General features: G+C 43.7%; 1 protein-coding gene across 1 annotated transcript in view; it reads left to right on the top strand.

The window, feature by feature from the left end:
- Positions 1-25,402, top strand: part of LOC144252568 (protein phosphatase 1J-like) — a 135,049-nt gene extending 109,647 nt beyond the window's left edge. Inside the window, exons 2-8 of the mRNA XM_077794810.1 lie at positions 19,691-20,070; positions 21,405-21,516; positions 22,007-22,298; positions 22,580-22,697; positions 23,183-23,267; positions 24,115-24,233; positions 25,135-25,402. Coding sequence (XP_077650936.1) covers positions 19,691-20,070; positions 21,405-21,516; positions 22,007-22,298; positions 22,580-22,697; positions 23,183-23,267; positions 24,115-24,233; positions 25,135-25,402 — 1,374 coding nt within the window. The remainder of the gene's footprint in view (positions 1-19,690; positions 20,071-21,404; positions 21,517-22,006; positions 22,299-22,579; positions 22,698-23,182; positions 23,268-24,114; positions 24,234-25,134) is intronic.
- The last annotated feature ends 2,061 nt before the right edge of the window (positions 25,403-27,463 follow it).

The following is a 27,463-nucleotide window of genomic DNA, read 5'->3' as shown; positions in this document are numbered from 1 at the left end:
AATAGCATGCATAGAAAACAGTTAAATAATTTATAAATTAAACATTTATTGTTCTTAATGCTTTATTGCAATGTTTTGCATAAGCTTGTTAAAATGGAGCACAAGTAATAAGAGTTCTAATGCATTCTGCTATTATATATTAATTTAAAATAAATAAATAAATAAAAACGTTTTAAAAAATATAAAAATGGTATTTTACTTTCATATGGCATGTGCTTTTGGGGAATTCTTAGGTTTTTTTCTTGAGGGAGAGGGGAGTAAATGCATTTAAAATGTTGAATTGAACAGGAACATCTTGAGAGAATGTTTTAATTTGAGCTTATATATCTGCTTATCAGTTCTATTTTAAGTAAAAGATGTTTTTTATTTGTCATAGAGTTTTGAATGGTGGTACTTCCATAAGCATGGCACATCTTTTATTGAGCAAGTATCTATAAGCCATTTTCGACCATTGATGGGAGGAACAGAAAGCAGCATTTCAGAGTCAGGTCCTTCTTCAAGCAACAGCCAAAGTGAAACAAGAAGACAGAATTTATTGGGCAACTACTTTTTAAATATGTTTTCATAGGTGAATAGTTAAAACTGAGTTTGGCTTTGAGAGATAGAAAAACAACCATGTGCTGAGAATGTTTGTATGACTCTGGTAAATTCATATGTTGAAACCTAATCATCAATGTGATAATGTTAGGAGATTGGACCTTTGAGAGTTTATCATATCATAATACCATTCTTGAGGGTGGGATCCTCAAGAATGGTATTATGAAGGAGACTGTAGAGAGCCATTTGCCCTTACCACCTTGTGAGGACAAAGCATAACCAGAAGGTGAATCCTCACCAGATGCTACTAAGTTTGCCAGCACCTAGATCATAATCCCAACCTCCAAAAATGTGAGACATGAATTTCTGTTGTTTATAAGCTATATAGTTTATGGTATTTTTTTTACAGCCAACTAAATAGACTAAAATAAAAAGAACTTTATCTTTCATGTAAATAAAGGTGATCCATGGCTAGTGGGGAGAGCAGTGATCATCAGAAATCAGAACCCTTCAACTTTGTTAGTCTGCCATCTTCAAATGCAGTTTTTTACTTTGTGGTCCAATATACTTTCTCTGGCTTTAGTCATCATATCCATGAAACATTCAGCAGAAAGGAGAAAAGGTCAGGAGATGGACACTATTTCTCCCATCCATCTCATGGCAGGCAAGGATACTTCCCAGAAGCATTATATATTATTTCCACTTACTTTCTACGTATCAGACCTTTGTTAAATGGCCACCACTAGTCATAAGGGAGACTAGAAATTATAATATTTTTCTTGGTGTGTATATACACAGCAAATAATCAGGGAATATTATTATTTACCAAATGAGAAATCTAGGAATTTACCATCTCTCCCAAGAGAGTAAGGTGGGAAAAATACGTTTTCTCTTCAGTTTTCTTACAGAGGCATCAAAGTTTAGTTCCTCATGTTTGAATAGTTCATTGTCATACTTGAATTGTAGATAGTTCCTTTCTGTTTCCATTAATGAAAATCAAGTATTATTAATGATATGTAATTAGGAAAGTAAAGTTTTCAAAGCCAAATAAAAATGATATTTTTGGATTATTCTCATTTGGTATAGGTAATAATGATAAATTTAAGAATTGAATTAATTCTCTAAAATTCCTATAATGTCTCATTTTTTCAATAAACCCAGTCACTAGTTATGTCAGTTTAGTAGAAAATACCGAGTAGAGATCCTGCCACTTTTTAAGATTTGGTCAGGTGGAGACCACAATGAGTAAAAGTGGGGTTGGTAGCCGTTTGAGAGTTCAGGAAGGAATAATGATGATTTTCTTAACTGTCTCTTTTCTCTCCTTTTATAAAATAATCCTAAGAGCAGTATAGATTAAAATGAATATGAGATAATATATATATATATATATATATATATATATATATATATATATATATATCTGTCCCAAAAAAGCTCAAAGTTCAGTATATGAATAATTATAACAATAATACACAATTAGATTTTATTCTTTATTGTAAGACTGACCAAATCATTCAAAATGATAATGAAGATAACCTTAAAAACATTCCAAGTTACAAATAAGTTGACAGCAAAAGATTATGGTTATCTGCTTTTATCAGGTATGTATATAATATTGTAGTGACAGAAAAAAAGGAGTAGTCAGTTAGTGTTCAGTTAGTTTTAGGGCCACAAAGTGTTTTACATAGAACAGGCTTGAATTGGACCTCCAAAAATGAGTCAAAGACTCTCAGGATAACTTCATTTCATTCTATACTATTATTATCTTCCATAGACATATACAATTTTAAATGTCTACTCACAAGTTTTAAGTTCCGGATACCACATTTCTGACTCTTGCTAGACATCTCCACTTTTGATGATCCTAAGCACCTAGAACTTACTCTGTTCAAAATGAAACTAATTACCTCCTTTTAGTAGTTTTCCCTTCATTATCTCTCAATCTATTAATGATATCTAACTTCTATACTAGAAATCTTTATTTGTTTATATCTCTTTTATTTCCCTTTTATTCTCCAAACAATTGACCCTCAAATTATATTGATTTACCCTCAAAAATTACCTTTGTTCCATCCTAACTTCTTTGATTTCAACATTTGCTATACCGTATTCAGGCCTTTGATATCTCTTTCTGAGGCTATTGCTACAGTGTCCTAAATTATTTTTCTTCCTCTAATACTTCTAGTACATTCTCTCCCTTTACTGTATTAAAAAATGGTTCTCAAACTTATTGGACTTAGGAATTTTAACACAAATTACTGAACATCTTAACTAGCTTGTACTTTTTTATTGTATTCATCATTATTGTCAGACTAGAAATTAAGCATAAATTTCAAAAATTATTAATTTTAAAAAGTTACAATAAAGCCATTACATATTTCTATAGACTGCATTGTGTTCCCAAAATTCGTATGTTGAAACTCCAACTTCCAATGTAATAGTATTTGGAGATAGAAATTTTAGGAAATAATTAAGATTAAATAAGGTCATAAGGGTGGGTTCTTAATCTGATAAGATTGTCAGCCTTACAAGATAGGACTGTGTCCACCACACAAGAGCAGAGCAAGAATGCTACTGTCTGCAAGCTAGGAAGAGAATCATCACCAGAATCCAACCATACTAGCACCTTGGTCTTGGACTTCCATCTCCAGATTATGAGAAAATCAATTTCTGTTGTTTAAGCTACCTAGTATATGATATTTTGTTATGGCATCCTGAATTGAATTGATATTTTGATACTAAGAAGTATGGTACCACTGTAACAAATTCCTCAATATGTATAAGTGACTTTGGAACTGGATAATGGGCAGAGGCTAGAAGGGTTTTTAGGTGAAAGTCCAGAAATATGGACATTTAAGGCAATTCTGGTGATATCTTAGAAGAAATTGAGGAACATGTTATTGGAAACCAGAAGAAAAGTGATTCTTGTTATAGAGTAGAAAAGAATTTGACTGAACTGTGTTTAGCATTTTATGAAAGGTAAAATTTGACACTGTGAAATTGGATACTTAGCTGAGAATATTTTTAAACAAGGTATTGATGGAGTAGCTCATTTCCTCCTGCTTTATAGTGAAATGTAAAAGAGGAGAGATGAATTCAAGAAGGAATTCCTAAGCAAAACCTGAAGCAGAACCAGAATTTGAAGATTTGGAAAATTCTCAGCCTATCTGTATTTTCAAAAATGAGAAAACTTATTCTGAAAAGAACTCCAAAGACGTGCCTGAACAGCCTTTTGAGATAATATGTCCAACTCATGGACTTGACTTGATCAACTATCAGCAGAATTCAGGAACAGAAGTGGATTTATTCCACAAAGACATTGCCAGTTTGTACTAATGGAGACAAAACAAAACCAAATGAAGGACTATGTTAGACTGCTTGGATTCTGCAGGACTGTACCATAAAACTACATAGTTGCAAGATACAGCCTTCAAAAAAGATCAACCCCTCAAGGAGGTTTATTTTCATATGTTTCTGCACTGTCTGTTGTGATGTTTTAATTAAAACATATGAGGAAAATCTAGGCTTGCACAGGTATGGAGTTGGAAAGGGGGAGAGTATGTTAATACATGTTTCAGAAAATTGTGGATATTCTTTTTTTGGGTACTACATTAAAACTCGCTGAAGGGTGCTTTCTGAAATTGTAGTTTAATATGGAATTTGAACATTGTATTCTCTGTTAAAATCTGTTCATTTTGAATGGATCTTTTTCCCATAGTTTTAAAATATTACATGTGTTATTTGGAAAATCCTTGTTCTCTGTGTTATGCTTATTTTAAATGTTAAAATATTTTATTGCATAACATAAGAAAAATCATGTTTGTTAATATCACTACTAAATTTTACAAAAAAGTCTTTAGTATCATAAAATTACCAAACTCACATTTGGAGATACAGATTTCTCAAGCTTTTAACGTTACTTGAAAAATTTTATCGTTTGCAGCCAATACTGTTAGTTTTCTTCCTTGAGGTTGACATCCTCACTTTTTCATTTTTAAGAAAATGTCTTTTAGGTACCAATTTGAATAATCACCAATTTGTCTTCTTGTGGATTTTTCAAGTAAAAGTATTATATGACAAAAATGACCAGTTCAACTTACAAAATAATTGATTTTATTGGAGCTAACAGTCATAGCTGATATAATGTTTAAAAAGTTGCCTTGGGTCCCCAGCACTGAAAAGAGAAGGTTGGGGAGGGGAAGGAAGGAAATAAATTTGCCAGTGGGGATGCTTCTCAGTGTTAAGAGTACTTGAATCACAAGCATGAGGCCCTGGGGTCATAGCAATGTGGAGGTCACCCTGCCTGGCAGGAAAAGGCACCATTTGATTTCTGCTTCCCAAGGTCATTTTGGCCAGGATATAGAGGTATGGGTAGCAAGGAAAGGAGATCATTTAGAAGAAAATTATAATGGTCCTGGGGAGGGATAATAAGTCTATGATGAAGTCAGTGACATCAGCAATGAAGAAGTCTTCAACAGCAGAAAATAAAATGGGCAGGAATTTCTGGCTACCCAAAGGAGAAAAATTATATTTTATAGTATCACAGGCCTAAATTTGAGCATTAGTCATGTCACTTACTAAGCTTGGACACATGGTCCTTTGGTGGTCTCCCATCTATAGAATGGAGAAAATAATATAAAAGATGGTCCTGCTAGGCTATGTAATGCTCCATCATAATGTTCCAATGACAGTGAGCTCCTTGAAGGCAGGCACTGGTCCTGACTATTCCTTGTATTGCCATCACCCAGCACTGAGCCTGGAGCACATATGTGCTCAATGCTGTGCCTTTGAATGAACACTAGATGGTTAAGGTTGAGGAAGGGGAAGAATCGAGGATGAGCTCAGGCTCTGCCTTTGCCTGACTGATTTACTATTCACCAAAACCACAAGTATGGAAGGAAGGGGGCACATTTGAGGGGGCAAGATCTGCAGCTTTGTTTTAAACAGAGATAAATAACAGCAATCACTGGATGAGAGAATTCATGGAATTGCTGTAGGAGTGAGTGGGTGATTGTGGGTGATTAAGGAAGTGAGGGAAACTTTGACATGTTGAAAAAGTTGTCCACACAAATGTTAAACAGACTTTTTTTTTTTACCACTGAGTTACATCCCCAACCCTGTTTAATTTTTATTTTGAGAATGGATCACAGTTGTTTAGGGTATTGCTAACTGGTTGAGGCTGGCCTCAAACTTGTGATCTTCTTGGGTCAGTCTTCCTGTCCCTGGGATTAGAGGTGGGCATCACTGTGCCTGGCTAGAAGCTGAACTTTTTTTAAATCAGACATTCCTGTCTCACCTGGACCTGTGACTTTCTTTCTAATAGCCTCTTTGACTTGCTGCCTCCAATTCAGCCTCTATACTGCTGCCCAATAGATCCTGAAAAACAGAAATCAGATCATGCCAGATTCATGTGGACTCTACAAGGCACTGAAGAGCAAGAAAAATACAATACTATTTTGTATAAAAATGGCAGTGTGTGTTGTGGATTGAATTGTGTCCCTCAAAAAAGATATGTTCATGTCCTTATTTGGAGATATAGTTTTTGTAGATATAATAAAGTTAAGATGAGGTCATGCTGGACTAGAATGGGCCCTGAATCCAATAATTTATAATTCCTTATAAGAAGAGGAAAATTTAGACACAGAAACTATGTCAAAGGCCATGGAATGATGGAGGCAGAGATTGGGATAATTGAGTTACAAAACCAAGATGGTTTCCAGCAACCACCAGAAACTAGGAAAAGGCAAGCAACGATTCTTCCTGGAACCTTCATAGAGAATGTGGTGTGTCACCTACCAACTCTGAACTTTAAGCCTCCAGAACAGTGAAAGAATAAATTTCTGGTTTTTTTAAGCCAATTTGTTTGTGGTACTTCATTACCACTACCCTATGAATATAATAGACAGGGAAATAGGAATACATACATAGGATTGCTTATGTTCTAAATACTAACAACAGAAGGAACAACTAGATGATGGGTGATCTAGGTTAGTCTTGCTGGAATGACTGGCGGGGGGTTACTCAGCTCTGTTTCACATCAATCTATTGAAGATTAGGTTTGCTCAGGTGTTTTCTCAGGTATAAGTGAATACATAGAAGTGGCCAAGGAACTTGGATGTCTGGACTTGGAGCAGGCACATTATCAATTTTGTTTCATTATATTAACCAAAGCTCTGCACAAGCCCAGCCCGGACTCAAGAGGTGGTAAAACAAAATGAACTTTTTAAGTGAGAGACTGAAAAAGACATATGAAAAAGAGTATAGTTGTAGAAAAGAGTGAAGAATTAAAGCCACTAATGCAGTCTCCCACACTAATGTGTGTATCTATGGATACATGTGTAGGTGTGCACATATACAAACACATACACACGTGTGTACACACATGTACATGTAATAGAATAAAGCACACAAGTCATTATATTCATGTTTCTAAAATCTAAAATTTTCAGGATAAGAGACAAGACACGGGAATCAAACAGGATACAAATATTAAAACCAAAGGAGTAAAAAATATTTTTTTCCTTTTTGGTATTTCTGGGGGAAAAAACCCAGGAGCTAACTTGTGCTGGGCAAGTACTCTATCACTGAGCTACACCCCAATTCCAAAGTGCAAATTCTGTCCTATTTATTTGGAGTTGGAAATAACAGTATGAACTCAGAATCTATATTTTTCTTTCTAAGAAATATGTATTCCTCATCTCTGATTACTAAAAGATCCAGAAGTGGTGACGAGTTGGTAGCAACAAAAACTGCTACTGTTAACGTTGTATTTTCAAACACCCAGGGCTGTTCCTAGAAATGGTTTATTCCAGGTGGAACTGGAAATGTTCAAGAAAATCTGGGTCTTCTTGTCCTGTCTAAAATCAAGCTCTTGAAGCCTTTGAGGTAATGTCAAAAGGACACAGCAAGCTGGGCATGGTGGTGCATGCTTCAAATCCCAGAGGCTCAGGAGGCTGAGACGGGAGGATCCTGAGTTTAAAGCCACCCTCAGCAACTAGGCAAGACCCTAAGGAACTCAGGAAGGCCCTGTCTCTAAATAAAATATTCAAAAGGACTAGGGATGTGGCTGAGTGGTTAAGTGCCCCTGGATTCAACACCTAGTACCAAAAAACAAAAAATGACATAGCAGTCAACTTGGTGGGGCTCCGTCAAGCCAAAGCTGGGAAATAGGAGCATCAAAAACAATGACAGCAATGAAGTAAAATGTCAAAAATATAAACTCTAAGGGTACAATAGATTCTATTTATGAAAAGCTATAATTTGCCACTTTTGGAGGTTACTGGGATACCAACTCAGTTTGAATAAAAATAAAAGTCAATGAAGTATTTATCTTGTTGTTCCCAATGATATTCCTTTTCCTTCCTTCCTGACTTACCCCAAGTACAGGTAAGTGGGCTTCAAATTGAGGAAATGGCCCTTTGGCAGCATGATGCTAACCTTTGACCTGTAGAAATGAATTCCCAGAGGAATGGAGACACATCAGCAGTGTGTACTACATAAACCAGCACTCCAGGTCTAATGGCTGGTTTACAGTACCATGAGAATACAATTAGGCAAATTCATAATGTGAGAAATAATATAGGATAAAAGACTAAGTCTCTTCTACAAGTTAGTTGCTTTAGGGAATAACTGGGGGCGGGGGACTGTTATAGATTAAAAAAGACTTAAGAGATGCAGGTGGACCAAGGGCAATGTGTGAACTTTGCATATCCATTTAAATATAAGAACTGTATTTTTATAAACCAGGAAAAAAAACCCAAACTGAACATGGACTGAATATTAGGCAATATAAAGAAATTGTTTATGTAGTTGGCTGTGATTGTGATATTGAAGAAATACTATTTTTAAAAAATCCTTGTTTATCAGAGAATTTACAAAATAGATGAAAAGTATGGCAGTAACAGTTGTTAAATTGAGGTGATGGGTGTGGGGATTCATTATGCTATTCTATCTGTTTAAATCCTTATAAAAGTGAAGAACAAAAAAGGAGAGAATGAGAAGAGGTGAAGAAGGGGGAGGGGAAGGGGAGGAGGGGGAGGGGATGAGGAGGAGGGGGAGGGAATGAGGAGGAAGGGGAGGGGGAGGAGAGGAGGAAGGAGAGAGGAGGGTACACATCAGACAACCTGGGTTTGAATACTGACTATCACTTTCTAAACAAGATGAGCAAGTTACTTAAACTCTGTGTGCCTCAGTTTCTTCAATCTGTAAATTAGGCTAATAATGGTGGCTAATTCATGATTGTGATAGTGAGTTAATATCAGTAAAGTGTCAGAACAGTGCTCCGTAAATACTAGAGCTTCTTATTCCAAGCGTGAATTCCAATTTGTAACAGCAGGCAGGGGGGGTGGGGGGGACATCCAGGGACTGCTTCCCTCTGGTCCCTTCGAAGGTGGCAGTGGGGGAGGTGATTATGCAAAAACCTTGCATCTGCATTTGGTGGGAAAGTAGAGAGATGCTGGGGGAAGGAAGCACCAAGGGAAGGAGAGTATTAATGGACAGCTAGTTGGTTTGGAGAGGAGGTGCGGCTTTCTGGGTTTTTGCTTCAGGGCCAGAAAGAGGTGACATTTAACTGCCAACAGTGGTGAGGCCACAGAGGCAAAGTGGGAGGGGGCTGAAGGAAAGCGGAAAGGTTTAGCGAGTGCTGGGAGACCTGGGGCTGTGAGTGCTGCTGCTCGGTTCGCTCCCCCAGCCAAGGGGCCCCAGGCTCTGGAAGAGGAATCATCAGGGGCAGCGGGTACCAATTAATTACTACCCACAAATAATTCCCTGGCAATGGCTGGACGTCATAAACGTGTGTGGGAGTGGCTGGTCACTCATCTAATGGTTCTCACCCTGGAAGATAAGTAGTGTGCAAATTTCAAAGAGCTCATGGGACCAAAGTTATATCTTCCTACCTCAATGCCAACCTCTGAAACCAAAAGAAGCATTAATGCCCCACCCTGGAAAAGAGGTTTCTCCTTATAGTTTCTCTCCAGCAGCCTCAGGACACTTATCCAAAGCGAGGATGAGCAGTGTTTGCGGAATTGCTTGAGAGTAGTCCGGGTTCCTCTCCCTCCCAGTCAGCTCCTGGCAGGATGGAAATGCCTCAGAGTTTACCCCTGCAGAGTTCTGGATGGAATATTGGGTTTGCTAGGTTCAGGAGAAAACCTGTTAACACATCCTAAATAGCCTTGATGGGCCTGGGGAGAATTCTCAGGGCCCAGAAGCTATTCTTCCTCTGCTGATTTTGCATCTTTCCACCCTCCACTCAAAGGGACCATTTTGCCAATGGCGGATTTGAGAGCTCTTTGGGTGAGGACCAGCTATAATTATTCCTAAGAGCTTGGAAATGAGAAGAGCCAGAGCAGCTTGGTTCAATGGAAAGATGTTGGAATTTGCAGTTGGAAGAACTGGTTTCCAATTCCAGCATTGCCACCTGCTTGTTTGTTTGTTTTATCTTGGACCAATCAGTTAAACTGTCTGGTCCTTATTTGTAAAGTGAGAGTAATAATCATATCTTGACTACTCAGGGTTTTTGTGAGATCATGTGACATAAGCGGAGAACAGAACAACTTTTTCCAAAATCCAATTTTATGCAGAAGTTCAATATCTAAAACAGATTAAAATGATGTTTATATGGATAAATACATTTTATAAGTTAAAATTTCTAATATTAACATCTTAATAATTATAATAATCAGGAGGTTGCTTTCATAAATACAAAGTTTGAAATTGAGATGGTGATTAATAGTTGCAACCCCATGTATCCTGTTTATTAATTTTATTTTGGTTACCCAGAACAAAAATTCTGATTCCACAAATAAATAGTTGTAAATCATAGCCATATTATAAACCTTGTAATTAGAGGATCCTTTTTAATTATCTATCTTAATTTCAGAAGTTTCATATAATAGTGGAGATTTTCCTCTGAAACAAAATCAATAACAATATTCAACAACAGCTGACATTCTTTATTTTGATACAAAATAAATCTTGTTCCACTCACATTAAGTTAACCATCTAGAATACAATATTAGCCCAATGCCTCATTTGTTAACTTGTTATACACTGGCAATTATGTCATGAAAAAAATGGGCTTCAAATAGATATGCTTCTAGCCTCCCAGGGTCAGGGTGAAAATTTATAAACACTCCATGTACAGCACCTAATGCTGAATGGCCAAGAATTGCTAACTACCTTTGAATGTAATCTGTCCTAGAATACAAATCCTTCCAAACTTGCTCATAGATTCTGGGAGTTGGAGAGGGGGAAAATGTAAGGAAGAATTTAAGTAGCAGGTACTCAATCACTATATTGTGGATGTTGAATGTCCCCCAAAGTTCTATATTTAAAAGCTTGGAGGGCTGGAAATATAGCTCAGTTGGCAGAGTGCTTGCTTCGGATGCACAAGGCCCTGGACTCAATCCCCAGCACCACAAACACACAAAAAAAAATTTGGTCCCCAGGATAGTGCTGTTCAGGGGTGGGGCCTATGGAAAGTCCTTAGGCCATTGAGGTTGTGCCTTTGAAAGGGACTGTGGGACCTCACATGTCCCTTCTCTCTCTCAGCTCCTATCAGACATGTGATCCTTTTACTCCAGCATTCATTTACCATGATTGCCATCCTTGCCATGAGATGGATTAAGTCCAAGTGCACCCCTGATCAAGACTCTGCTAGGCTCTTTGGACCTTGAATCTCCCAAACTGTGGGCAAAATAAATATTTTCTCTTTATAAAATTAATTGCCTCAGGCATTTCTCTTGGTAACACAAAGCTGACAGATACAATAGTCCATAGTAGCCACTATTAGTTCACTTTCAAGAACAGAGTAACTGCTCAATGGATCCACAGAGGTGTGAGAAATCATAAGTGCTTGTTTTAAGCCACTGAGTTTGGGAGTGATTTGTTGTGCAGTAAGTGTGATATAAAATGTAATTTTCATTATCTTTCATCTTTGCCTCCCTTGCATCCCTTTTCCTTTTATGCTTAAAGTATCACATTTTCCTCCATCATTTTCAGTCCATGTGACTGGGTTTCAGAGGTGGATGTGAATCAGACCTGGTCAATCTATGATAGACATCATTGATAGGTAAGCAACTCCCCTAACCAACCCTTTCTCCTTAACACACTTAAAGTGGCTTCATGATCCACTGTTGGCCAGTAGGTTATAAACAGAAGCCTGTCAAGTATCTCTGGAAAGTACCAAAGAAAAGGAAAATTCATGGCAGTGCTTCCTCCTTCTTCTTACTACACTTGAACGTGACAATGATTTTTGGAGTTGCTTCAACAGTTATTTATTAAGTATGAGGCAAAAACCAAAAGCATTTTCAACATGTTGATTTGTTCCCAAGCCATTAAATCAGCAGCAGCAGCAGCTATTTACCTACAGCCTTTCTATTACATAAGTAAAACAAATCTCTATTTTAAAAATACCTTTTATCTTTGTTTTGGTGATCAAGTTGTATTTCAACTGAAAACATTCCTAACAGTATCTATCTTTAATAATTATTAAAAGTATAAAGAAGAAAATAGAAATCACTACAGATTACAAATGATTTTTATATACTTCTTTGTAACTTTCAGTATTTTAAAAATGCCTTTCAGTAAGCATGCTTTACCTGGAAACCAGGGGGAAATGAAGATTGAATAATTGAATAGTAACAAACTAAACTTTCAAAACCCAAAAGATAGAAGTTGCTGTAGTTTGAGTTAAATGACCTCCAGAGAGCCACGTGTTACTGTTAAAGGACTGGTGGTCAGCAAGATAATATGGGAAGCAGTGGAGCCTTTAGGAGTTGGGGACTGAGGGGAGGTTTTTAGGTCACTGGGAAAATGCCCTCAAAAGGGATAGTGGGAACCTGGCCCCTTCCTCTTTCTTTCTCTTTTTCTTCCCAACCATAAGGTGTATAGGTTTGTTCTGCCATGCACTTCTACCATGATGTACTTCCTCACCACAGCCACAAAACAATAGAGAGCCACTATAGAATGAAACCCTCAAAATAAACATTCTTTCTTTATAACTTAATTATCTCAGGTATTTTATTACAATAATAGAAAGATGACTAACATAGAAGCAGGCTAATTCACCGTTAGGAGCCAGACTCAGGCATGACTTCCAAGCATGACTTCCAGGCATGATTTTTGTTGTTGGATTGAACCCAGGGGACACTTAACCACTGAGCAACATTCCCAGCTCATTTTATTTTTTATTTTTTAGTTTGAGTCAGGTTCTCACTAAGTTGCTTAGGGCCTCGCTAATTTGCTGTGGCTGGCTTTGAACCTGTGATGCTCCTGCCTCAGCCTCCTAAGTTCCTGTGATTACAGGAGTGCCCCCCCATGCCCGACCAGGCATGACGTTTTTTTAAAAATTGTCAATGGGCCTTTATTTTATTTATTTACATGTGGTGCTGAGAATTGAACCAAGTGCTTCGCACATGCTAGGCAAGTGCTCAATTACTGAACCATGACCCCAGCCATTACTTTTGTGTGTGTGTGTGTGTGTGTGTGTTGCTGGGGATTCAGCCCAGGGCCTTGTGAACTTGAGGCAAGCACTCTAACAACTGAGCTATCTCCCTAGCTCCCAGACATAACTTTTTGGTGTTCAATTTTCTTGTCTCATGCCCCTGGTTTCAATCCTTGGTTTAAAAAAATGCTTATCTCTAAAGTGGAGGTCTTATTACCTAATTCCCTACTTACTATTGACAGTGTTAGAATTAAATAAGCCTAGTATTTGCGAATGTTCCTGGTGCTATTTTTTTCTTCCTAATAAAGTAGGACTTCAGACAGAAGTGGCTGTGGTTAGTTAATAGATATAGGTAAGAAAGGTTAGGGGTGAGGACTGCAGTGCCCTCCATTTGCAGTGGCTAGTGCTTCCCATTTTGTGGGGCCTCTGTCCTCTCTGTGTGAGTACAGTGCAGCCCAGGCCACTCCCTGAGCCTCTTTGTACAGGGATATCCCCAGCTGGGCTCCGCCTCTCTTCCTACTTACTCCTCTCTGGGCCCAGATCCTTCTGTAACTGTTCACCACTAGTCTTCCTCACCTTCATGAAGCATGTGGATCCTTGAGGTTATTTTACAGAATTTGGGGAGTAACTCCCTTTCCCCGTTGCCTCAGCAGCATTTTTCTGGCCTTCTACAGATCTGGGTCTGTGTTTTATTCTCTCCTCCCTCCTCTCTAGAGGCTAATTAGCACTCACAGACAGACATGGTCTTCAGGGTCAAGTCCACCATGTTAAAAGATGTGAATGGTAAGTGAGGTTCCCAATCTGAAGTTTCTACTTCGAAGTCTTTTAACAGGTCACTAGGGATTGATAGAGGCATAACAATGGGAGCCCAAGAACTATTTTTGCTGTAAGGGGTGGGTACTGCTGCCAGACAACCCCTGAGGAACCCCCTCTGATAGATCTGCCCACACTTATCTGGAGACCTCTACAATAAGACTGAACATTTTAAGCTGTTTGGTTTTTGTTTTTTGAGACCAGTGTCACTAACTGGTCTTGAATGCCTGGGCACAAGCCATCCTCCTGCCTTGGCCTCTTGAATAGTTGGGCCACAGAACACACTACCACATGCTTGAAATGCAGACTTCTTAGCCCACAGAAAAAAAACAGAGCCCCACGGACCTCCATCTGCACACAGCCGCTTGCCACACACGCATCCTCCCAAGTCAGACCTTCCTTCCCTCACACATGTACATGAGGAATCTCCTACTCATAGATAGGCCTGTGTTCAGTTCACAAAACAGAAAAAAACATGACAATAGTTATTTAATGTGTGCCTGTTACCTGTGAAGAGACAATGCAGGGGGAAAGTATGACTCTGGACAATATGAATTGTAGGGTAGGCTGTTTGGATCCTCTCTGACCCTTAGTCTCTTTATCACTGCTCTCTTCTCCCTTCACATTGCTTTCTCTGCCTGGAGAGCAGCTCTATCAATGTGAGACAACTTCCCTTCCACCCTCTAGCCTCCACCCCTGCACCACTTTGACGTCTCAGGGAGAGGAGGTGAGCTGGGATCTGAGGTATCAGGGGGAGACAAGCTATTAGTCAAAGACTTGGTAGGAGCCCAGCCCAGAAGGCCCTGGAAATTGGGGTACAGAGAAAGAGTCACTTGCTGAATGGATATCCTGGGTGCCTTGTTCTTTGGAGACATAAAGTCCTAGTCTGGTTTTTACAAGGCTCAAGTTTACAGCTATCCCTAAGATCCGGCCAGCTAAGTGCTGAGCACCAGGGTCTGGGTCCAGATGCTTAATAGATATGTATTATCAGAAGAATGGAATCATATCAAAGAAAATTGTGTGCTGACACTCACTCTGGATCACTAGTTTTGCCAGTCTTTTCCATCTCTTCTCCTGGGTCAGGACTCTCTCTTCTCCTCCATTTCCACTGGCCTGTCAACTAAGATGCAGTTGTCATTTTTAATGTACCCAAGAACAAAGCACTTCCCCTACCCTCTACCCATCCTCCCTTCCATTTGTTCTAGAGGGTAAAGGAGACTAAGTATATGGAATTGCTTTGACAATGGCCAAGTATTTTGCAAATGTTGAACACATACCTAGACTTGTATAAAGCCTTTTCTATGAGGAGTTTCAGGAAATCAATGAGCTCTCTTTGCCTTCCCTGCCAGAGGTAGATTGGAGACCTCCCATGAGAAGGCCTACCTCACCTGGGCCTCTGATCTGCGCAACACCTACTCCAGGCTCTATAATGTCAACCATTTAAAATAACGTATGCCCCAGTCTCCTGGCCTGGATAAGCACATCACTGCAAACCCAGGTTTTATTGCAACACAGAAAACTTCTGCTTCCTTTGTGAAGAATTAACTGCTATGTCAATTGACTTAATGCTAAAAAAAAACCTAGAAAAAGAGACTAAATATATAAAATAACTATTTTAAGACCCTGGGTAACAGTGCAGGTCAACTGCAAAAAGAGTTTGATGTTTGACTGCTAACAACTTTTAATCCCCATTCATTCTCTCTCCTTTTTTGATCCATCTAAGCAAACCCCAAAGGACACATGCTTCCTTCCTTGGGACCAGCAGGGGCAGTTCAAAACATGGCTCAGTCTGGGGATGTAGCTCAATGGAAAAGTGCTTTCTTAGTATGTGGGAGGCCCTTGGTTTGATCTCCACTGGAAAAACAAAACATGGTTTATGTGAAGGAATCTTTACCCTGGTTCCAACCACATTAAATACCAAGGTCATTCACTCCTCCTCTTGCTCAAGTTATCCCAAGAGCTTTAGCACTAGCCTGCTGTGCTCATCCCCAGAAAGTCTTATTGTGTGAGCAATAAAAGTTTTCATACCCTCTAGGTCCATGTGTGGCGACATTCACTTTGACATCCAAATCCACTTGGGATGGGGACTGAATCTGCCCCAGTGGGGTAACCACAGAGCAATAGAGAGCCCAGAACAAAATGAAACAAATGGAGTAAGACCTGTGATTGCATCCACTGACTTCCCGGACAGTGTTTCAGGGTACAGTGGAGAAGAAACCCAAAGAAAGCTCAGCAATCTCACAAAATTGAGGACTCCGAGATCAGTAGGACCACCCCTTCCTAGGAGCTAGAAAACCAACAATATGCAAAGGTGACACCAGGCTGTGTGCCATTCAACTTCTTTCCAGACAGCCATGCACAGGCCTAATTTTTAAAGTATGGCTAAATAAGTCCTGGAATAAAGGCTTCTCAAGGACCCCAATAAAATACTCTTCTAAGGATGAAACTAACTCACAAGTAACTTAACTATCTACCAGTAACAAACCAACAGTTTTTAAAGGAGTACAACAAAATGCAGCAAGCCAGCAAGGTCCAAAACAAGGCAAAAAATTCACTATGACAGCAACCAATCAAGATTGGTTGATTGGTTGATTTTGCCCAAAGATGAAAATTGGTCCATAAAAATAGATCCCCATAAATGGGCATGGTGGTGCACGCCTGTCATCCCAGTGACTCCAGGGCCCAAAGCAGGAGGATCACAAGTTTGAGCCCACCTTGACACTTCAGCAACCCCCTACCTCTAAATGTAAAGGGCTGGGGATGAAACAGTGATGCAGTACCCTTTGGTTTGATCTCCAAAACTGCAGGAAAAATATAGACCCTCAAATGACAAAAATAATGTATATAGCAGTCACAAATATTATAATAGCTATCATAAATATGTTTCCTTTGCTTAATTAGGTCAAGAAGAACATAAAGATGAGAGAAAGAATAGTATAAAAATTCAAATGGAACTTTTAGGAATGAAAACTATAATAGCTGAGTTGACAAGGACATTGGATAGGAAGAGCAACAGGTTAGACACTACAGAAAAAAATCAGAAGCAAAGAGACAAAAAAGACTGAAAAAAAATAATGGTAATGCACCTCATTGACCTGAGGAACAATAACAAGTGGTCTAGTTTTATGTATGACTGGACATGATATCTGGAAGGCAATATTTCTACCCCAGAAATGGTACCCTTAGTGACAGGCAGGAGGGCTATAATAGCCTGGTGAATGGTCCCTATGGATGATGGGTGTGAGTCTCAACTTGGGAACCAAATTCTGGGACCCAGTGTCTGCATCAGAAAAAAAAATTGTAATATAATTTCCACTGTAGATTTATTTATTTAGGTACTGGAGATTGGACCTAGGGGTGCTTTACCACTGAGATACATCCCTAGTCCTTTTTAATTTTTTTACTTTGAGACAGGGTCTCATTAAGTTGCTTAGGGCCTTGTTAAATTGCTGGGGCTGGCCTCCAACTTGCCATTTTCCTTCCAAGCCACTGGGATTACAGGCATGCACCACTATGCCTGGCAATAGTAAAATTCTTTGTAAGGTTATGTTTTGTATGTGAAAAGTACTAGGAAAATAAAGGCAAAGAGATTATGTGAGTTTTTCTCTTCATATGAAGGACATACCTCTTACTGTAATAGGGCTCTGGGGTTGGGGTAATGTGGAGGGAAAAGGCAAGGAGGAAGAAATGGTAAGCAAACTATCCCTGAAACACCAAATAATAAAAATAATAGGCCCTGAACCCCTGCATGTGGACTGTGAAAAAGGGGCCTGCCTTGAGGCTCTCCAGTCCCCCTTTATGGCTAGACATTATCAATCTGAACTAAGGAAAACATCCCACCGATTTGCTTCTTCCCAGCCTGCTACTTTTCTCCTCTCACCTTCTGCCACCTTGGGATGGGTAGGGGCGATGACTGCATTACCAGGTCTGGGACAGTCTGAGGATGGAGGAGGTGCGATCGTGTCAGGAATGGGTGGGTGGCTCAGGGAGATGAAAGTCTTAGGGTCTGGGTAGGCTGGAGTGCTGTGCAACAGCCCACAGATGCTGCCAACTTCCCTGGGGATCATCTGGTACAGAAGCAAGGGGTCTCCAGGCCCTAGCTCTGTGGCCTATTTTTGCAGCCACTCCATAGATGCTGGGAAGAGCAGGGAATAAGGAGCTGTGTGACAGTGAGAAGTGATAAGTAAACTGTCCCAGAAACATTGAATAATAAAAATAGCTAGGAGTCATATTTTCTTCAGTCTTTGACCTGGCAGTGATGTTATGTCATTTATCAGTGAGCTGATTCCCATTTTTCCTCAAACAGAAGGAGAACACCCATAACAAGCAGCAGCGTGATCTTTGTCCCTGTCTTTGCTGCTCTGTGGGGTCTGATGTTTTCTCCCTCTTGTGACTTCATTTGATCTGGCTTTCTGCCCAAATCTCAGGCATAATTACAGCAAATCCATACACCTGAGTGACTATTGTAGGCTAGGAAAGCCACCGCTTCTGGGAGCACAGTTTAGCCTGGGGGACAGAGTATGCTATTTTCAGGAAGCACTCAGTGGACAGAGCCCAGAGGTAGGGTCCCTATAATGAACTTGATTCCAGTGTCCGGTGATGGCTAGCCCAACTTGCATTAGGTCACCAAGACCTTGACCTCATTTGAACTGTGTGTTGGGTGGGTGTACCTGGGACCTAAAATGATCTATTCCCTGATACCGTGTGTAGGAATAGAGCTCTTCCCAGGTCAGGTCAGTACCACCTTCCCCCAGGAGGCAGAAAGCAGAAAGAATAAGCATCCCACCTGGTACTTGGTCTAGTTTCAGTCCTGGAGCAAGTGGGCTTTTAATCCGCCCAGGCAGGAGTTTAACCTGGCCTCTGTCTCCCCCTGGCGGCAGAGAACTTGCCCAGCATTCCAGGACTCCCCAACCTCTGCGCAAAGAGGAGGAAGGCAGAGGAGGAACCTCATCCCTCTAACTGCTGTCATCTTCTCCCTAACTCTCCCTCCCTGATTCAGAGAAATTAACTTGATCCTCAAGTCAGAACCGGGTTTTGGTATCAGGAGACTGACGTGGTTATGAATCTCTCAATGGCCATATGATCTCTTGTGGCACACCATATTAAATGACAGGTACATCCAGTCCCGTCTCATTTGTAAAACGGGAGTGATAAATTGGTGTATAGAACGTGCTTTGTAAAAGGCCTACTGCCCAGTAGGTCTTCTATAAATGGTATTTATTTGTTATGTTACGTTGTTATCCTTATTAACTGATGAGACGTCTAAATCTGAGTGTACGGGGAAGGTTCTGAGAAAGTAAGTGGGGTAGGAGTGGCAACCGCTCTCCCACACGTGGAAGTGGCCTTCAGAGATAACAGTACCATCAAGAGCTCAGGAATTTACCCCGGCTCTCTGATCCAAGGTGATCAGCTGTGACCTGCATGGTTACCATTGCCTCCACTCTGCACCAGCTCACTGCTCTCACTCTCACTCCAGTAGCTCCAGAGGTGTTGTCACACCAGCTGTTTCACACCCAGCGGCCCTGAAGCAGCTGTTTCAATCTGAGGTCATCAGCTTCGTTGCCCTGAAGGCAGCCTGACCACCCTGAACCAGGAGTGGGGAGACAGCCTCCCCGACCCTCATCACAATAGGGAAGGTCTATTTGATGTCTCTCCTACAGCACGACTGAAGTAAAATTTCCTTCTCTCAGATCTTTCCCACAACAAACCCATCTCCCTCTAAGAAACTGCGGCAGGACGAAGACAGAATGAGATGGAGAAGAGATAGGGAGCCAGTGGGGCGGTTCCCGGGGTGGCCTAGAGCTAGGGGAAGTTCTGCCCCGCACAGTCCCAACCAGGCAGGGAGCCAATGGCCTCAAAGGACCAACAGGGGTAAGCACCGCCCACGCTGAGCCCTAGGGTCTGGGCCTGAGAGAGGCGGGGCCACAGCCGAGGGAGGGGCCAAGAAGCACCAGGCTAAAACTGGTGCGCTCTGCCGTGGCTCACCTGGTGAGCTCCGGGGGTGCTTCACCTCTGCGCACCAAATCCCCAGACCTGCCCAGCATGACCTCCGCGCCACTGGCCGCTGCTACAGAAACGCCCAAAAGCCCTCCAGCGAGGCCAGGGAGCGAGAGCTGGGCGTCAGCGAAGACCGTAGAGGCTCCAGCGAGCTTCTCCAGACCGACCTTTCTGCAGCTGAGTCCCGGGGGCCTGCGATGCGCGGACGACCACGCGTGCTGGGCTGTGCAAAGCCCTCCGGACAGGGGCCGCCGCCTGCCCTGGAGCACTGGCTACACTGAGTGAACGCCCTCCCAGGGCACCCAAACCTGGATGGGACTACCACTTCTCCCCAACTCTGCATCCCCGCTCCAGGGATGCGCTCCCCGTGCGGCGCTAGGAGCCATGAACCCCCGTTTCCCGGGACCTTTGCTATCCTCTGGGCTTCGGGCACCACCCGCTTCCGGCCCTCTCTTCAATCGGGTGCAGCCTGAATCACCTTCCTCAGGACCTTGTAACTCGTTGATAACCCTCACTCTCTCCCCTCAAAACCCCGTTTTTTCCCAGAGCTGAGGGGGTGGGGTGGGGGGGCTCTGCCAAGGATGAGTTGGCCAGGTCCTAATCACGGCTCTGCAGGTTAAAGGCTAAGGGACTGCGGGGTGAGGGCGGTTGTTCAAAAAGGAGCGGAGTTCCTTCTAACCAGGGGATAGGGATTGGGAAGACTATCAGCAGCTTCCAGCCCTAGAGCCCCAGTTCCCTGTCCCTCTTACCGTTCCCCTCCCCCTCCACACCCAGAAATAGCCCAACACCAGAAGGCCGCCGGCCTCCCAGGGTGGGGGAGGGGGCAGCCTACTGCAGTGGGAGGGTACCCTTTGGACTGCGTTCTCTGGGTAGACCTATTGGTGTAGCAGATAAAGGAAATAGACCCCTTGATCAGGACGGCGGGCGTGCTCCTAGACTACATGGATTTTTTAATGCATCTACCAGAAAACCTAACCCTGAGGGAGATGGGGACACTGAGATCGCTGAGAAAGGTGGCTGGTGGTCTCATGTCCCCACCACCACCTCTTTTAACTTCCTACAAGGGAGAAGTTTGTGGTTAAGTGGCTCCTTCCCAGTCCAGGTGGGCCTATACTCTTACTCTACTTTCAATTCCTCTTTCAGGATCTGGGCTGAAGCACTTCCTCACTGCCAAACAGGCAGAAACTTTTGCTGGGTAGTTTTAGGGTGAGGGTGGGTGTGCCCATGAGTTGTGGAATGCTGGGGACAAAGTACTGGGAGAACTGATTGAGGTTGGAGGTGGAATGTAGGGTCTTGGCGAGCAGAGAAGTAAAGCTTCTTACCCTTATCTTGCCTCCTCCAGCAGAACCCCTGAGGGAGCCTCTTTTGCCAAGTAAGGGGGGATCTGAGGCAGGCAGGTGCTACTGTCTACCTTTCTATGAAGTAGGGCCTGCCACCAAGACAGTATTCCTCGTCAGCTCTCCCTGCTCCTTTTCTCTCTGGCCTGGATACCAGGTGGCTGTGACTTTTCTCAGCTTGGCCAGCCCACAGGGGAGGATGTGTATATGTCTAAGGTGGGGGTTATTCCAGGACCTGGTCTGGTGTCCAACCTGATGTGGTCACTCTGGCCTGGCAGTGTCATCAACACTGGCAAGAGGTGGCACAATGAGGACCAGGTTTGCTGTGAAGTGTATGTGGAAGGATGGAGGGGTGTTATAGGGGCCCCTAGGGAGCCTAGCCAAAGCCCAGTAAGACCTCACCCCTTCTCTTAGCCTCCAGAGACACAGACACTCATCCTGAGGGATATCAGGCATCTGGTTTTATTTCTGAAACTGGGGAAAACTGCCTCCTAACTCACTAGCTTTCTGTGTTTGCCACAGAACCCTTATGTGGCATTGATTCCTGCCATGTCAGATGAATGTTTACTTTTCTACTTCAAATGTAGATGTTCGTGTATTATGGATAATTTAATTAATTACTGATGCTGATTTTTGCATCTTTTATCCTCAGAATTTGGCTTTTTTGAGGGTCTCCTTTCTTTTGACACATAGTGTGCCCTGGGTGAATAAGTGAATAAATCTAATTTGCCTGTAATGTCAACCTCTCTAATATTTATTGGATGCCTACAGTCTTGTTCTTTTCCCTATACTATACTATACACACACACACACACTCACACATACACACACATACACACACACACACAGATTTATTCACCTTCAACTTTTCCCCCACCAGGGACTCTGCTTCTATTATTGGGGCCTGTTTGATGGACATGGCAGTGGTGGAGCTGCCAAAATGGCCTCATGGCTCCTGCATCGCCACATCCGGGAGCAACTAAAGGACCTAGTAGAAACACTTCAAGACCACTCACCACCTCCCCTCTGCCTCCCATGCACCTCAGGGACCCCAGGTTCCTCTGATTCTACTCACTTGATTGGTCCTCAGTCCTGCTGGTCTTCACAGAAGGAAGTGACCCATGAAAGCCTGGTAGTAGGGGCCATTGAGAATGCCTTCCAGCTCATGGTGAGTGGGTGGCCTAGGACAAAGGCTGGCTAGGCAGACACTCTGTGTGAGAGTCAGGTGGCCTCAGGGACAGACCCTGAGAACCCACAACACTATTGAGAGCCAGAGCAGAGTTTGGTTCTGAGGGGAGGCAGAAGGGATAGTTACCCCCATGTGTTTCACTATTTTTCCAGTTGTGGTTTGGCTGTGCCAGATAATTTCTGCAGATGGGAGTGGGGAGGGCGACTCGGTGTCTGCAAACTCTTCTTTTACTCTCCTCACTCTTGACCCTTCCTTACTTGGCAGGTGAGCAGATGGCTCGGGAGCAGGAGTGTCTTGGCCACCAAGTAGAAGGGGGCTGCTGTGCACTGGTTGTGGTGTACCTGCTAGGCAAGGTGTATGTGGCCAATGCAGGTGACATCAGGTATGAAGGAGAAGGGCTTTAAAAGTGGCTACAAGGGGCCATACTCTCTAGGATGGGGGGATAGAAGAGTGAGGTGGTGGGGTTCAAAGTCAAATATTGGACTTGGCATGGTGGCACATGCCTGTAATCCCAGAAACTCAAGAGGCTGAGGCAGGAGGATCACAAGCTCAAGATCAACCTCAGAAATTTAGTGAGACCCTATAATAAATTGGGTCTCAAAATAAAATCAAAACAGCTGGGGATATAGCTCAGTGGTAAAGCTGCCCTGGGTTCAATCCCCAGTACTTTAAAAAATAAAATATTTAAAGAAACCCCAAAGATTGAAGGAGCTTGGAGGACCATAGATATAAAGAAAGGCCTGATATATCCACAAGGAGAGGAAAGATGGAGTCCTGGTTAAGGAATCCTAAGCAGAAGGCCTGGTCCCTCTGGAATTATCCATGAAGGGGGCTGAGGAGAGCCAGGCCTTTTCTGTCTCTGGGCAGGGCCATCATTGTCCGGAATGGTGAAATCATTCCAATGTTCCCGGAGTTTACCCCGGAGACCGAGCGCCAGCATCTTCAGCTGCTTGTAAGTAGAAACCAAACTTCCTACCCACATCGTTTACTGGCTCTTGTGCCTCTCTGCACTCTTGTCCCTGAGAACATCCCCCCAACCCTACCCTCTCTCTGTCTCTGTCTCTCTCTCTCTCTCTCTCACACACACACACACACACACACACCACCACCACCACCACCACTACCACCAAACACAGAACAATCCCTACTGGGAGCTTCTTGGGAAGCTGTGTGGGCTCTTGAATGCAGGGCTGAGCCCAGGGGATAATGCTAAAGGAAGGAGCCTGAGATGGTTTGCAGCACCCACTGTGGCCCCAGCTGAGGAAGGAAGTAAAATCAGAGGTGAGGGGAGGGAACAGAAAAGGCCCCTGGGCTCTGGAACTGGACTGCCTGGATACTGAATCCTGATTTGTTGTTCTCTGCTAATTATGTGACCTTTGACAATTCCTTAACCTCTCTGTGCAGTAATAGTTCCTGCCCCATGGGTTGTTTTGAAGAGTAACTGAGTTAATGTGTGTATCAGAATAGGGTGTAGCTTGTGGACCTTTACTTAAAGGTCTGCTATAATAAATATCATCTAGCCAGATACAGTGTGGCACACCTGTGATTCCCGCAACTCGGGAGCCTGAGGCAGGAAGAGCATAAGTTCAATGACAGCCTCAAAAAATTAGCAAGACCCTGTCTCAGAATAAAAATTAAAAAGGGCTGGGGATGTAGCTCAGTGGTAAAGTACCCCTCAGTTTAATCCCCATTACTTCAAAAGAAGAAAAAAATTAACATTATCTATATATTGTACTAGGGTACGCTGTGAGTGTAACATCCCCTGGCCCTTTGCTCTGTCTGGCCATTCTCAACCCCAGGGCTTCCTGAAACCAGAGCTGCTAGGTGGTGAATTCACCCATCTTGAGTTCCCCTGCAGAGCTCAGCCCAAGGAGTTGGGGCAGAGGATGCTCTACTGGGACCAGAACATAACTGGCTGGTAACACTTCCCTCAGAGCTAACACTACTAGGAGATCAGGAGATAACACTACTAGGCCATCAGGTTATTGTGAGGACTGAAATAGTTAATGTATATAGAGTCAGGTTCCATAAGCGTTAGATATCTTGAGATAGTTTGTATTCCTCATTTAGACTACAAATTATTTGAAGGCATAAATCAATCTTCAGCACATAACTCTCACTTCATACTGAGTGAACTACTGAGTGGATTAAGAGGCCTGGGGACCAAACTGCTCTTGAACTCAGTTTGCTCATTTACCAAATGTGTTGGCTGTACTTAGATCTTTAAAGTCTGTAAGACTTCTAACATGCATCTATTCGGCAAATATTTCTTGAAAACCGATCATGGGACACACACTGTGGTAGACAAGGGGAGGGGAAGACTGGAGGAGCACGGTAGTCATCAGAAGACAGCACCAGCATTGTAGTCACACAGGACTGACTGTACGAATTCTTGCTATCAGAAATCTCAAACATTTGCTAAGCTGTGTCTTCAAATCTCAGTTTCCTTACAGGCAAAAGAAGATGGGTATACTTCCCCCGAAAGGATTGTGACAAGTATTTAAAAGGTTGAGTTATGTAGTTCCTAGAATATACAAGTCAATAAAATGTTGATAGATTTCCTCCTTCTTTGTCCACCTCCTCAATCATTTTTACAAGGAAGATCTACATGTAGGGAAATACGGTATGTAACACATCAGAAGGGGCTAGTGTCGCTAACGGCACAGTAATACAATAGGAGTGGGAACTGTATTCCTGGTTGGGGATCCAGAAGCACTTCCAAGAGTAACCTTGGAGAAGTAGGTAGGAATTGGTCTCAGGGAAATTCCAGGCAATGGATGGAAGGGAATACGAGGCAGAACGGTGGTCTGGTTCTGCAGGTCCCAGAAGGTTCTGGAGGGCCTTCAGACTAGGGATGAAGTCAGGCTATGCTTGCTCCGCAAGGATTCTAGTGGCAGAGAGTGGTCTTCTGCACACACCACGTCCCACTCCATCGCCCACGCGGGCACCCAGGTTTCCCAGTCCTGCCTCCCGCGAGCGCCCTGGTGGGGCAGGAGCGGGTGCTGTTTGGCCGCAGGAGGGCAGCAGCGGCCCTTCCTGACGCCACCCCAGAGCCTCTCAACTTTCTCAACGCCCATCTGCACCTAGGGGCTGGAAGGCCGGGCAGAGGCCGAGTCCTCCGGGGTCCCACCCGCTCCGGTCACCGCCCACTCCTCTGCAGTTCTGGCAGCTCACAGCGACTCTCCTTCCAGCCTCTCACCCAGCCAGGGACAGGCGCCCCCAATCCTCGCTGCAGCGGAGGCGACCCTTGGCCGCCTGGGGCTGGGCCGGAGGCCAGCCGAGCCAAGGGCTGAAGGAGGGCAGGGCCCGGCCCCTAGGGTCAGTCTCAGCCTCCTGCACCAGCCGCGCAACTGGAGGCAACGGAGCGGAAGGTACAGAGGTCCTGGCAGGGGAAGAAGGGCGTCCCAGTTCCCGGGAGAACAGTTTCCTACTCTCCACTAGCCGAGAACTCAGGCGGGTCCAGTGAGGGGTTTTGGCCCGTTCCCTCCCCTTGGACGCAGCGTCCGGGCTGCACTGGGGTCCGGCCTGCTGGGCTCCTCCCCGGACTGCAGCGAGGGGCCCCAGGAGCGGCCTGGCAGGGGCTCTCTCCTGCTGAGGCCCCGAAAGGAGCCCTTTCCCTACCCTCCGGGTTTCTCCGAGCCTCCCCCGTGAAACAAGGGAGCGGCCTTGATCTCCCTCCGCAAGGGAACCCAGCCCAGACGCCCTGGCTAGCCCCAGGCTGGACGGCCCAGCGCGGACCTGGCCTGGGGTGCTGGGGATGGGCTGGGAGTTCTTCCAGGCCCCGACGGTGGAATGGCGGGAATAAGGGCGCGGTGTGACCCTTGGCGGCTGCCACTGCTCAGCGGAGGTTGGACGCTGCCCTCGACAGTCCTTGGAAACTGCCTGGGGCATGGGGTAGGGGAGACCTGGAAGAATCCAGCCCTTGTGTGTTCGTGTGTTCATTCATGCGAGTTTGTGAAGGAATCTACCCTCCACACTCCCCATCTAGGCTAAAGATTTATTTTAGGGATGTCAGCTGGGGAGCCCGGGGCAAAGAGTTCTCTCAGTTCTGACTTTAAAGTTGAGGAAGAGGTGTCAACTGAAGAGTGAGTCTTTCCCAAACTTCAGGGGAAGTGAGCCAGGTAGGAGGCCCACTGGATCTTCGGGAAAATCAAGAGAATGAGCTAGGTATCCCACATATCTTGTCTCAGGGGAGGCACCAGAAGTTCCAGGCTCCATTCCAGCTCCACTTCAGTCTCTGCGTGGGGTTTGGTTGCCCGTTTTAGGGTCAGTGGGGCAGTTCCTCTGGGGTTTCCTCTCACAGGGAACTATTGTTCATGCCATCTTGGCATTGGGCCTTGTGTCCTGGATTGGCCTGGGCTGCTTGCTCTTCTGGCCCAACCAGAGCCTGGAGGGAAAGTCTTCTGAGCTGGAGGTTTCAGGTCACTTAATTCATGTCCTTGTCCTGAAGTTCTGGCCTCTGCCTCCCACCATCTGGTGCCAGTTGCCTTGCTAGGGGATGGCAGTGGCGCACTCTTGCCTAAGTGACTGGTAGATCAGTAGTTATTGCTCTCTATCAGCACTGCCTGTGTTGGAGTTACCCCAGCCCATGTTTACACAGTTGCATGAGTTGAACTAATGGGAGTAGGTGGGGGAGTTGGAAGAAATCCTAGTGTCAGTCACCTGGGTAGACTTCAATGAACCCCTGTTTGGAAGGGATGTGTCGGCAGGGCACATCTTCCCTGTCATTTGGGGTATCAGCAAGAGCCCCTTTGTGATCCGGAGAGTGGTTTGGATAAATTCTCAGTGACTTATGTCCTCTTCCTCCACATCCCAGTTTTCTGAAGGTGTAAGTGGAGGAGAGGGAGGGGCCACCTAGCATCCCACTGTTGAAGAGAAACAGCCTGGGGCTGGAGTATTCTGCTTCCTAAAAAGCAGACCCAGGCTATATAATGTGAGGTGGTGGAATGCAGGGACTAGAAGAGCTCAGCCCAGCATGACAGGATGTGGGACTGAGGAAAACCTAGGTTTGAGGCAGAGACCAGGTTACCTACCATACCTTGTGCTCCCTGCCTAGTTGGTGGAGGGACTGGTCCTCATTTGTCATTTCTTTTGGGGCTCCTCCCAGCCCAGGCTCTAGCTCCCTCCCTCTTCCCAACAGCCTAGATT

This window comes from Urocitellus parryii, unplaced genomic scaffold (assembly GCF_045843805.1).
Source record: "Urocitellus parryii isolate mUroPar1 unplaced genomic scaffold, mUroPar1.hap1 Scaffold_48, whole genome shotgun sequence".
NCBI classification, from domain to species: Eukaryota; Metazoa; Chordata; class Mammalia; order Rodentia; family Sciuridae; genus Urocitellus; species Urocitellus parryii.
This window is presented reverse-complemented; position numbering and strand designations above follow the sequence as displayed.